This window comes from Hypanus sabinus, chromosome 1 (assembly GCF_030144855.1).
Source record: "Hypanus sabinus isolate sHypSab1 chromosome 1, sHypSab1.hap1, whole genome shotgun sequence".
Taxonomy (NCBI): Eukaryota; Metazoa; Chordata; class Chondrichthyes; order Myliobatiformes; family Dasyatidae; genus Hypanus; species Hypanus sabinus.
Genome location: NC_082706.1, coordinates 10569234 through 10582008, shown reverse-complemented (window position 1 = coordinate 10582008; position 12775 = coordinate 10569234). Strand labels below are relative to the sequence as shown.

General features: G+C 41.1%; 1 protein-coding gene and 1 long non-coding RNA gene across 6 annotated transcripts in view; one reads left to right on the top strand and one right to left on the bottom strand.

Moving 5' to 3' along the window:
* Positions 1–1185: 1185 nt before the first annotated feature.
* On the bottom strand, positions 1186–7548 carry LOC132391336 (uncharacterized). Its single transcript, XR_009511176.1, has 2 exons — positions 7453–7548; positions 1186–3569 (listed from the first exon to the last, which is right to left on the bottom strand). It is a non-coding gene; the product is annotated as an uncharacterized LOC132391336 (long non-coding RNA).
* A 664-nt stretch (positions 7549–8212) lies between these two features.
* The window catches only part of LOC132391313 (prosaposin-like), a 122222-nt gene continuing 117659 nt past the window's right edge, over positions 8213–12775 (top strand). For all 5 annotated transcript variants that reach the window (XR_009511173.1, XR_009511168.1, XM_059964346.1 and 2 more), the window contains exon 1: positions 8213–8559. Coding sequence is in view for 3 of the 5 variants with exons in the window: in XM_059964346.1 (XP_059820329.1) it covers positions 8455–8559 (105 nt within the window). In the remaining 2 variants the exon portion in view is untranslated. The remainder of the gene's footprint in view (positions 8560–12775) is intronic.

The window sequence follows — 12775 nt, the reverse complement described above, 5'->3', positions numbered from 1 at the left end:
CATTCTGTTTACTACTCTATATATCCTTTTGTATTTCTATGTCCATCCTTAACGTATCTGCTTTTCCTTTGCTTTTCAGCTCAGCTCCGAACCATCTGTTTCATGAGCATCTTTTCCTTTTTGACAGGATCTCTGTCCTGCCTTTTACTCTCTGCCTTTTATTTCTCCTTCTCTGCTTGTCAGCCCCTTGTTCATCCTCCTCTTTTGTCTCCCCCGCCTCCCATTTCCACTTTCCCTTCTGCCCTGTCAGGCCTTTAACCCTGCGCCAGCATGCTCCTCAAAAGCCCATTTCCATCCTGTGCTATTCAGTGCCCATCTCCCCCTGCCGCCCCGTCCTGTCAGCTGATAATTGTGCCTGACAGTGTGATACAAAGCGAGTGGGAAGTTCTTTGTCTTCCTGACAAAAGCGAACAGCTTTAACAGTGAGGGAGCCCGAGCACTGCCTGTCTTTGAACAGGACTAGAAACAGGAAGAGAGAGCACATATTAGGATTGAAAGTGTGGGGTGACAAGGTCGGTGGGTAACAACTCCCTTGCAACAGTACTTGTCAGCATTTCCTCAAAGGAGATAAGACTATCGTCACCTAGATACTTAAGCTGCCAGAGAATACTGTCAAATACTTCACTGTCGCCGTGCTTCTTTTAAAGAGAGAAAGAAGATTAGAAGAACCCTCTTCATTAGTTTCAGAGCATTTTTATTTGTTTCTTTCTCTCTGGATGGAGTTAATGAGTAAATTCTTGTTATTTAAAAATATTGTCTCCCTGCCCGAATCAACCTCCTTCATCCTCAAACAAATATCACCAAAAGGTGAGTATATCAAAATTAAATCATAGGTTCTGTATCTTAGTTAGAGCGTTCACAAATATTTTGTCACCCAAAAGTGAAAATAAAGAAAGTCACTGTTAAGGTAGTTGACAGATATTCACTGTTAAAGATTATAGAAACAGGAAAACATCCAACATAGAAGAACAGGTGCCAGAGAAGCACGCCATAAACACAAGAGATACTGCAAATGCTGGAAATCCAGAGTAACATAAAGAAAATGCTGCAGGAACTCAGCAGGTCAGGCAGCATCTATGGAGAGATGTAAACAGTCAATGTTTCAGGCCGATTAGGACTGGAAAGGCAGGGGGCTGAAGCAGAATAAGAAGGTGGGGGAGGAGGAGTATAAGCCAGCAGGTGATAGGTAAGAGGGCAGGTGGGTGGGCGGCAGAGGGGGGAATGATGTAAGAAACTGGGAGATGATAAATGGAAGAGGTAAAGGGCTGAAGAAGAAGAAGGAATCTGATAGGAGAGAAGAGTGGACAATCACAGAAAGGGAAGGAGGGAGGGAATCTGAGGGATGAGAGTTGAGGAGAAGGGTTAAGAGAGGACCCAGAATGGGGAATGGAAAAAGAGAGAACAATCCTTCCTACCTGCTCCACTAAAGTTCAAAGTAAAATATGTTTTCAGAGTACATGCACTTTATGTCAACACTGATTCTTTTTCCTGCAGGCATACTTAACACATTTATAGAACAGTAACTGTAAACAGGATCAATCAACAACAAACTACACAAGTGCAAATATGAACAGCAATAAAAAATGAGAGCATGAAATAACAAGATAGAGAGTGTTTCAAGTGAGACCATTGGTTGTGGGAACACCAGAAACAGAATGAGTGTACTTACCCCTTTTGTTCGAGATTGAGGGTTAGTAACTGTTCTTGAACCTGTTGGTGCAAGTCCTGAGGCTCTTGTACTTACTATCTAATGGCAGCAGTGAAAACGGAGCATGAGCTGGATGGTGAGGATCTTTGATGATCTCAATACCACGTTCCTGGTCTTTCTCTGCAGCTTTGATACCTTCCTTCTTAAATGAATTATGCAATAGTCTAAGACTGAAATCCCCTCTTCTAGACACAGCATCCAGGCTCCATTTTTGAAATTTAAAAGTATTGTTTGGGTTCTCTTTTCAACATCCAGTTATTCAAAGTAAATTTATTATCCAAATACATATATGTCACCGTTACTATATTGAGATTTGTTTTCTTGCAGGCATTTACAGGAAAATAAAGAAATACAATAGAAAGAGTGCAGAGAAAATTTACCATGATGTTGCCAGGACTGGGGGACCTGAGTCATAAGGAAAGATTGAATAGGTTAGGACTTTATTCCTTGCAACATAGAAGACTGAGAGGAGATTTGATAGAGGTATGCAAAATTGTGAGGGGTATAGACAAGGTAAATGCAAGCAAGCATTTTCCAATGAGTTTGGGTGGTACTACAACTGGAGGCCACGGCTTAAGGGTGAAAGGTAAAAAGTTTAAGGGGAACATGAAGGGAAATTTATTCACTGAGAGGGTCATGAGAGTGTGGAACGTGCTGCCAAACAATGTGAGCTTGATTTCAAAGTTTAAGGAAAGTTTGGATAGATACATGGATGGCAGGGGAATAGAGAGCTATGGTCCCAGTGCAGGTCAATGGGACAAGGCAGTTTAAATTGTTTGACACGGACTCGATGGACCAAAGGGACTGTTTCTGGCTTTAATTTATGAAAAACTATTAATAACAAACACTAACAAACTACCAATGTGCAAAACTTATGAGCTGTGTTCCTATCTCATCAGGATAAATTGGGTACACATTGCACTCCTCGTGAGAAAAGCTGATTCATTACTGCAAGATTATTATTCAGGATCATGAGGTCCAGCTGAGGGAATGTAATATTGCCAAAAATTTCAAGCTTTGATACATAAAACTGAGGTCTCCCATGCTGGTTCTATTTGAAAAGTACAGCAAGTTCTCCCAGTGTCCTGACCAATATTTATTCGTTAGCCAGTGTCACTAAAGGAGATTAAATTGAATATATCTAAATGTTCACCATACTTATCAAATATCAAGTCTAATGTGAAAATCTTAATTTACCTAGTTTGTTTAAATAACAGTCATAACTTTGTCAAGAATGTGTTTTGGATCATTGTTCTATTTTGTAAGATACTATACAAATGCAAATACTCCCTTTTTCTTTTGGATGTTCAAATTAAGTTCACACATTTTTGAAGCCAAACTATTAGATAATTAGAAAATGATTTGCATGTTGCATGACTGCACAACATCCTGAAAAGTTGAGTGTGTGTCTTCAGGCTCCTGTGCCTTCTCCTTGATGGTAGAAATGAGAAGAGAGCATGTCCTTGGTGATAGGGGTCCTTAATGATGGATGTTGCCTTTTTGAGGCATTGCCTTTTGAACGTGTCCTCGATGCTAGGCAGGCTATTGCCCATGATAGAGCTAGCTGAGCCTGTAGCCTTTTCTGATTCTGTGCAGTGGCCCCTTCATTCCAGACAGCAATGCAACCAGTTAGAAGGCTCTCCATGGTACATCTGTAGAAATTTGCAAGTGACTTTGGTGGCATGCCAATTCTCCTTAAACTCCTAATGTAATATAGCTGCTGTGGTGCCTTCTGGTGTGTGTTCGCTCGACTTCCCCTTCCTGAAGTCCACAATCAATACCTTGATCTTGTTGACGTTGAGTGCAAGGTTGTTGTTCCAACACAATCTTGTACCTTAAGGTCCAGAATGATATGGCCCATCTGAAAATTAATTACAATTTTCCAGATCAAAATCATACACCTTTTATTTTAGAACAAGAAGCCATTCCATTCTGAAGGAACCATTCAGAACATCCAAGTGTATTTTAAATAATGCCAGGAATTTTGCTTCCACAGTCCAACTCAAGCATCCAGTCCACACATTATATAGAGAATCTCCCAATGTTACACCAGAAATGTTACTGCAGTGATTCAAGAAGGCAGCTTGTACTACCCCCTCAAGAGTAGTCAAGGATGGTCAATAAAAGCTGATCTTACTCTGATGCCAATACCCTGAAAATGAATTTGACAAAAAATCTATTCTAAACTTTAAAAAAATAACTGCAGATGTTGGAAATCTGGCATAAAAACTAAAAGTCCAGGTTAAGCTCAGCAGGTCAGGCAGCATCTGTAGAAAGAGAAACAAAAGGTCTCAGATCCAAAATGTTAACTGCCTCTCCGACACAAATATGCTGCCTGATTTGTTGAGTTTTTCCGGTATGTTCTGTTTTAGTTCTGAAATTGTGTTCCTTTGCCTTACCGTTCTAAAGATACAATGCTCAGGCTTTATAAGGCATTTGTCAGATAGCATTTGGAATATTGTGAGTTGTTTTAGACCCTTTATCTAAGAAAGCATTTGCTGGGATTGGAGAGGGTCCAGAGGAAGTTCAGGAAAGATATCCCAGGAATGGAAGAGTTAATGTATGGGGAGCATTTTATGGCTTTGGCCCTGTACTTGCTGAAGTTTAGAAGAATATGGGGAGATTTTATTGAAACCTATCAAATATAGAAAGGCATAGATGGTGTGGACATAGAGAGGATGTTTCCTGTAGTGGGAGAGTCTAGGGCCAAAGGGCACAGCCTCAGAATAGAAGGCCATCCCCTTAGAACAGAGTTGAAGCAGAATTTCTTTAGCTAGAGGGTGGTGAATCTGTGGAATCCGGCTGTGGAGGCAAAATCATTGGGTATATTTAAAGCAAAGGTTGTTAGGTTCTTGATTAGTAAGGGCGTCAAAGGTTTTGGGGTGAAGTGAGGAGAATGGGGTTGGGAAAAATAAATCAGCCATGATTGAATGATGAAACAGACCTGATGGGTTGAATGTCCTAATTCTGTTTCAATGTCTTAAGATCTTACGGCCTCCTGGTCTATTACTTGTACTGCTCTAGATTTACATTTTCTAATCCATTTACAATCTTATTTATCGCCATAAGGTCATTCATGTCACTTTTTAAGGTATTTCTTCCTCAGTACTGAAAGCAATAGCATCAGGAATCTTGTTAGGGCTTTTCACTCCATTGACAGACTCTCTTATATCTTGGTCAATAGAGGCTTGAAAGTACAGTCTGCTCAGTACAGTATACAAGGTACATAAAGAATGCCCCAGTATTATAAAAGGTTGTAAATTGTAGAAGGATTGGATTGGAAAAATGAAGGAGTCGAGGAATTCTACAGTTTTACAGTCCCGGGAAACAATGAATTATAGGAGGGGACAGTGTGGTGAACTTTGATTCCAATGTGGGGAAGCAAAGCGTATGAAAGCTGTGAGAAACTTACATCAGATCAACCATGCCCTGGAGGTAGGCAAGAAATGGAAGCACGGTCTTTTAGCTTAGAAGCCAATAACAGCTTAAAACAGGGGTTTCCAACCTTTTTTTAATGCCATGGACCCCTACCATTAACTGAGGGTTCCATGGACCCCAGGGTGGGAACTCCAGCAAAAGGACTTCTGAAAAGAACACAGAGGCTGAGACAAATTCTCTGTTCCGGTAGGGAAACGTCCTGGCATTTATATTAGGGCTGGGGTGGGGAATAGTACAGTAATTTTAGGTAGGATCTAGAGAACAAGATGAGTTTACAAATAAACTCATGTGACAGGAAAAAATAGGGAAAAAAAACTGGTTTTCACCTGAGAGTTAAAAGAAGATGAACCTTGGTAAATGACCTTTTACCCAATGGGTTTAAAGGTTTAACTGCCAGAATCTAATAAAGTTTTATCCGCTTGAGCTACACAATTTTATAAATCAATCGAACAATGAAAAGCACAGAGTAAACATTGACACTATAATCTGCTTGTTTTCTAGCTTCCTCTAGGCTTTTTGCTGCCACACGACATGTTTCTGAGAAGGTTATTGATTCTGGCCTGTGGTACAAGAGCATACAGATTTAAAATAAGAAATGGGAAAAAAGCCTGGACCAATTCATCACCATTTGCTTCTGACTGACCCTTTTTATAGTGTTACCACTTCACAACAAATCCCCTTTGGAAGCTGTTATTAATCTGTGTGGAAAAGTTAGTCACACTTGGATTGTACTGTTCTCCCTTCTCCTTCCAGTGACATGCTGCTTCCTGACTCTACACTGATAATTTATGGCTTTCTGTGGGTCTACTGACAAACTATTTACAGCAAAATTAGTTTTTTTGCTCACAATTTCTCCCGCGGGAATAAGGGAAGTTGAAGTTCCACACAGAAGGTCCCCTTGCAAGGTCTCCATTATTTATAAAGGCGCTTAAGACAAATGAGTTGAATTAATAGAGTCAGTGGAGGCAGGAGGGGCTGGGAGGCAACACACGGAGCAGGAGAGCATAGCATTGGCAGTGCTTCACTTTCACACTGCGTTCCTTTAGAAAGGTGAGATTATAGAGAATTGCCCTTCAGTGCTGGGGCAACACCGATGATACTGAACAGCACACAAAACGCTGAAAGAACTCAGCAGGTCAGGGGGCATCAATGGAGGGGAGTAAACAGTCAACATTTTGGGCCATCCTGACGAAGAGTCTTAGCCTAAAATGTTAATAGATGCTCCATGGATGCTGACTGACATTATGAGTTCCTCCAGAATTTTGTGCCTTATTCGTGCATTTGCCAGTTAGTTAGACCTGGAGAGCATTCTCAGGTTTGAACAGGAGTCAGTTGGTTTCCTAACATAACGGCCTGCTTGTACTAAACATGATTTGGAAATTAGCTTACCTCTGCAGCTCTCTCCCCACACCCCCACCCCACCCACCACCCCCTCCCCATCTCACATTACCTAACCTATTAACCTGATCATGAACACGTGAAAGACTGCAAATGCTGGAAATCCAAAGCAACGCACACAAAATACTGGAGGAATTCAGCAGGTCAGGCAGCACCTATGGAAATGAATAAACAGTTGACATTTCAGGCCAAGATCCTTCTTCATGACTGGAAAGGAAAGGAGAAAACATCAGATTAAAAAGGTGGGAGGAGGGGAAGGAGGCTAGCTGGAAGGTGATAGGTGAAGCCAGGAGGGTAGGAAAAGTAAAGGGTTGGAGAAGAAGGAATCTGATAGGAGAGGAGAGTGGACTGTAGAACAAAGGGAAGGAGGAAGGGACCCAAGAGAAGTGTAGGCAGATGAGAAGAAGTAAAAGGCCAGAGAAGGGAATAGAGGAAGGGGGAGGGGGGCAGGCATTTTTTACTGGAAGGAGAAATCAATATTCATGCCATCAGATTGGAGGCTACTTGAATGCAATTTAGCCACCTATAATCCACAATCAACACCCATAAATCACAAACTACATCCATATTATAATTTGTTGACTTTAATCTGTCTGGCCCAACCTGTAAAGCACTGTGAAGGAGATATTTCAGGCTACTGTTCATGCTGACTATTTGGAAGAACGAATCATATTAATCTCATTCACCAGCTCTTTTTTGCAGAGTAAAGATTAGCTTTTTGTCACATGTACATTGAAACATACAGTTAAATGCATCGTTTACATCCAACCAGATCAGCAAGGATTGTGCTGGACAGCCTGCAAGTGTCACCATGCTTCTGGTGCCAAAGTAGCACGCCAACAACTCAATAACTACAACTGTATGCCTTTGGAAGATAGGGGAAAAGCAGAGCACCCAGAAAAACTCACGTGGACCCAGAGAGTATGTATGCACTCCATACGGACAGCGGTGGGGATTGAACCCTAACCGGTGATTGCTGTGACGCAATTACACTGATCGCTGCGTTACCATGCCACCCTTTGTACATTGCCCTGAAAATTGTGTTTTAAGGATTAATTCCCTTCCCTATGTTATTTTTGAATCTATTTTGCCTGCCCTTTCAGGAACTGCTTTCCAGAGCAGAGGCAAGTTATCTCAATAAATTGCCCGTTCTTTTTCACCTAAAAGTTTGCATTACCATTTACTTACTCCAGCCCTTTTTAAATCTGGGAATAATTTTCTATCTCACTCCATCTGAGCTGTTTATATTTGTGAACACCTCTGTCAAATTTTCGCTGATTTTTTTCCCCTGCTCTGATAACAACAGTGCATAGTTCTGGACATCATTTAGAGGAAAGTTGTGATTGAACTGGAGAGAGTGCAGAGGACATTTATGAGGAAGATTTATAGCTATGAGGAAAAATTGGATAAACTCAGACTGTTTTCTCTAGACGAGGGGAGGCTGTGGAGATGCTTAACTGAGATGTATAAAATTATACAGAGAGCAGAAGGGTCAAAAACCAGGAGTCAGTCACCTAGGTGAAGGGAGGAGTTTTGGATGGGAAACCAGTAACTTGAGGATTGGATTTTTAACTCCACGGTTTATACCTTTAATCATTGACAGGAAATCAGCAGCATTGGCATGCCTGCTTCCAGTCAAGTGTGGAAGACTCCTGAGCAGGCTGGGGGGCTAGTTAGATGTGATTGCCAACAGTTCAGATGTGGCAATCCCTACTCTGGAGATTGAACCAGTTGCAAGCAAAGCCAGGTCCATCTGTGCCCTGAAGAATGGAGTCTAATCCTAGAGAATACGGAGCTGATGTGGAGTAGCCTGGGAAGGTCATACCATCTTCTCCTAGACCCATACCCACTTCTTTTCAAACACTGAGTCTTCAGAAACCTGGCTGCTGATAGTACAGCTTGTAAAAACCATGAAACCAGAGGCTTTTAAACTTACCAAAGTATCGAAGTTGGCAACATGTTTGATTGAAGCAGAATTTCCCTTAGACAAAGTAGAAATCAAAGGGCTGGAACTGGTGAGCATTTTTTTAAAAATACTTTCTTCCTCTGACCTAACTCCAAACTTCCAGCTATTTAAAAGTTATCATTTATCTATTGATAAAGCCAAGAATCCATATGATTTTTTTTTTAACAGACTTTCAACTTGATCAGCCAGCTTAGTAAATTTATGTGCAAACATCCACTTCCTCCTTTCTCATTTTGTAACACACATAGAGTGCCGGAGAAAATCAGCAGGTCAGACAGCATCTATGGAGGGAAATGAACAGTCAACATCTCGGAAGGGTCTCAAGCTGAAATTTTTATTCTGACTTCTGCCCCCTTCCTTTCCAGTTCCAATGAAGGGTCTCGATCTGAAATATTGACTGTTCATTTCCGTCCACAGATTCTGCCTGACCTGCTGAGTTCCTCAAGCATTTTGTGTGTGTTGCTCCAGATTTCCAGCATCTGCAGAAACTGTTGTGTTTATGATTCTACCATATAGTTCACCTTGTTTCTTATTCTTCCACTCAAACTGTAACTTTGCATACCGCCAATATCTGTACGGTCTGATACAAAAGAGCACAAATTTTTAACTTTTTTTTAAAAACCTGTCTTCTGCCCCCTTCTTTTCCAATTCTGACAAAGGGTCTTTGCCCAAATTGTCATCAGTTCATTCCTTGCATAGATGCTGCCAGAACTGCTGAGTTCCTCCAGCATTGTTTGTGTGTTGCTCACTATAACTACGGTTAAAGTTTAGAACAGGAGTTCCCAACTTTTTTTATGCCATGGACACCTACCATTAACCAAGGGGTCTGAGGATCCCAGGTTGGGAATCTCTGGTTTAGAAGAATGAGGGAGAATCTCATTGAAACATACCGAATCTTGAAAGGCCTAGATAGAGTGGGTGTTGAGAGGATGTTTTCAATGATGGGAGAGTCTAGGACCAGAGGCAACAGCATCAGAATATAAAGATATCCCTGTAGAACAGAAATAAGGAAGAATTTCTTTATCCAAAGGGTGGGGAATCTGTTAAATTCATTGCCCCAGATGGCTGAGGGGGCTAAGTCATTGGGTATATTTAAAGCAGAGGTTGAAAGGTTCTTGATTAGTAAGGGCATCAAAGGTTATGGGGAGAAGGCAGGAGAATGGAGTTGAGAGGGTTAATAAATCAGCCATGATGGACTGGTGGAGCTGAATGGCCTAATTCTGTCCCTACCCCTTATGGTCTTATGGTTATGACTGATACTCCCAAGGATGTCAAATGCCAAACACTTTTCACCTGTGAATCCAGATTATGATCATCAGGAAATAGTAAGCTGCGGCAGATCTTGAACACATTTCACAGAGTTCACAGTAGGAATTCTGAGTTATTTCTCCACTGAACTTACTTGACAAAATGATCAGCCCAGCCAACTAAGTGTAAACTATGGATAAATCTTGGTCCTTATTAAGACCATAAGACATAGGAGCAGAACTAGGCCATTTGGTCATCGAGCCTGCTCCGCCATTCAATCATTGCTGATTCTTTGTTCCACATCCCCACATCCCAGCCTTCTCCCCATAACTTTTGATGCCATGTCTAATCAAAAACCTATCAAGCTCTGCCTTAAATACGCCCAATGGCCAAAGTCGGTGCTCAGAATCAACACGTGACACAGTTGCCCAGTGAACTTGGAATCCATGGTGTTACTGGCAAGACTATTATTTATTACCTATTCCTAGCTGCCCTCAAAAAATACTTCAGCTACTGGGTAGATATAACTCTAAATGGTTTCTGCGCCTTGTCAAAGGCAGGTAACAATCAACTGCACTGTAATAAAAATGATGTCACAAGAGCCAAATGGATGAGGACAACAAACTTACTAACCAAAAGCAACTTGCATTTACTATAATTTATTCCAGACTGATATTTAATAATTCAAATTGTACAGTAGTGCATTTGTCAATGTGGCATAGAGAGTGAATTTGTATATCTGGCAGGATCAAAGGATGTTGGGAACGATAAGGGTGGAGTGCTGCGGAGGGGTGTGGGACAGGTGACAGTGAAGAAGTATCAGGGTGGGGGGGGGGGGTGGCAGTGGTGCAGATACACTCAGCCCTGCGACACCAGGCAAGGTCATTTGATTCTGAACAATTGGTTTATTGATCATTACAGAATGTCTCTCTGGTGCTTCCCACTCCCTCTCCTCTCCCTTCCCCTTTTCCTAACCATGATTCTGCTCTCCCTGCTCCCTTCCCATTCTCAGTCCACAATAAAGACCAATATCAGAATCAGGTTTATCATATGTAATGCAATTTGGTGTTTTTTTTTTGAAGCAGCAAATGGTGGTGCAATGCATAATGTTACTACAATGCTGTGCAAGGGTCTTAGGCACCCTAACAATATATATGTACCTAAACCTTTTGCATAGTGCTGTAGTTATGTATATACTAATAGATTCTGATTTGCTTATTTGGTAACATATCTACTACAGTATCATATATATTTCATTTCCTAGTTGTATATGGTGGATAATCATGACTTGCTGATATTTGGCGTGCTTCACCAAATATATTAGGAGCACTAAATATATAAAGCGACTGCTGTACTCCGTGTAATTATTTTGTTCCATTTCACTGATGAACATGAGTCATAATTTCTATGAATTTGCCAATGACTCGATTGTTATTGGCAGAATCTCTGATGGTAACCAGGAGGCGTACAGGAGTGAGATTGACTGGCTGGTTGGTTGAGTAGTGTTTCAACAAAGACCAGGGAACTGATCGTGCACTTCAGGAAGGGGAAGTTGGGAGAATGCACAAGTTTTTATTGAGGTGTCACTGGTGAAAGGGTGAGCAGCTTCAGGTTTCTGGGTGTCAACATCTCAGAGGATCTGACCTGGACCCAAAACGTACATGCAATCACAAAGAAGGTATGCCAGTGGCTCTTCTTAATTAGGAATTTGAACAGATTTTGTATGTCACTGAAGACTCTAGCAAATTTCTACAGATCTGCAATGGAGAGCATTCTGACTGATTGCATCACAGTCAGGTGTGGAGTCTACAATGGACAGGATCACAAGAGATTGCAAACGGTTGTAGACTCAGCCATTTTCAGTACAGACACAACTCTCCACACCATCAAAGTTGTATTCAAGAAGTGGTGCCTCAAGAGGGCAGCATTCATCATTAGGGAACCTCACCCCTTTATGTTAGTTCAGTTACCTGAAGACTCATACTCAACATTTTAAGAATAACTTCTTCCCCTTTGCCATCAGATTTCTGAATGGTCCATGCACACTACCTCATTATTCATCATTTGCGTCAATTATTTATTTGATAACTTGTTGTAAATTTTATGTATTGCACAATATTGCTGCTGCAAAACAACACATTTCATGACATGTGCCAATTATAATAAAACCGATTCTGATTCCGTATGACAAGTCCTTTCAAGAGTCTAATAACAGTTGGATAGAAGTTCTCCTTAAGTCTGGTGGTACATGGCGTATTTTCTGCCCCATGGGAGAGAGGAGAGAAAGAAAGACTGGAATGGGAGGGATCCTTCATTATGTTGGCTGCTTTCCCGAAGCAACAGGAAGTGTCAATGGAAGGGAGATCAGATTGTGTGATGGAAGTGGAATTAGAACTGAGACAGACAAGGAATTAAAAACAAAACAAATACCATCGATGATTCGCAGGTCAGGCAGCTTTTGTGGACAGAGAAAAAGAGTTAAGAGTTCAAGTTGTTGATCTGGGCCTCAGCACAGACCTGAAACATTAACTGTTTCTGTCTTCACAGATACTGCCTGACCTGTTGAGTAACCATGATATTATCTGTTTATATTTTATTTCATATCTCCAAAAATTGTAACTTTTTGCTTCATGAAGTCTGCATATATAGTTGAACAGAGACCAACGATTGAATCTGAAAGAAATTATGTCTCTCCTTGTAACTGAACCACTCCATCCCAAATAACATCCTGGTGAATCTCATCTGAATCTTCTTATTGTTATGTGGACTTCCTTCCCCTTGTACATTGTAATTCTATTTATAATGCCCAGGATCCCCTCTAATTTGTTTAATCACTTACACTATCTGGTCTGCCACTTCCAATGATGTGTCAATAAATGTACCCGGATCTCCCTGTGTTTGTGCCTTTTAGTGTACATTGCCTCTTTTCATTCATGGTAGAAAAATGTAACAATTTCATTCCATGATTTTAAATTTCATCTGCCACCTATCCACCTATCTACACATTCCACCAGCCT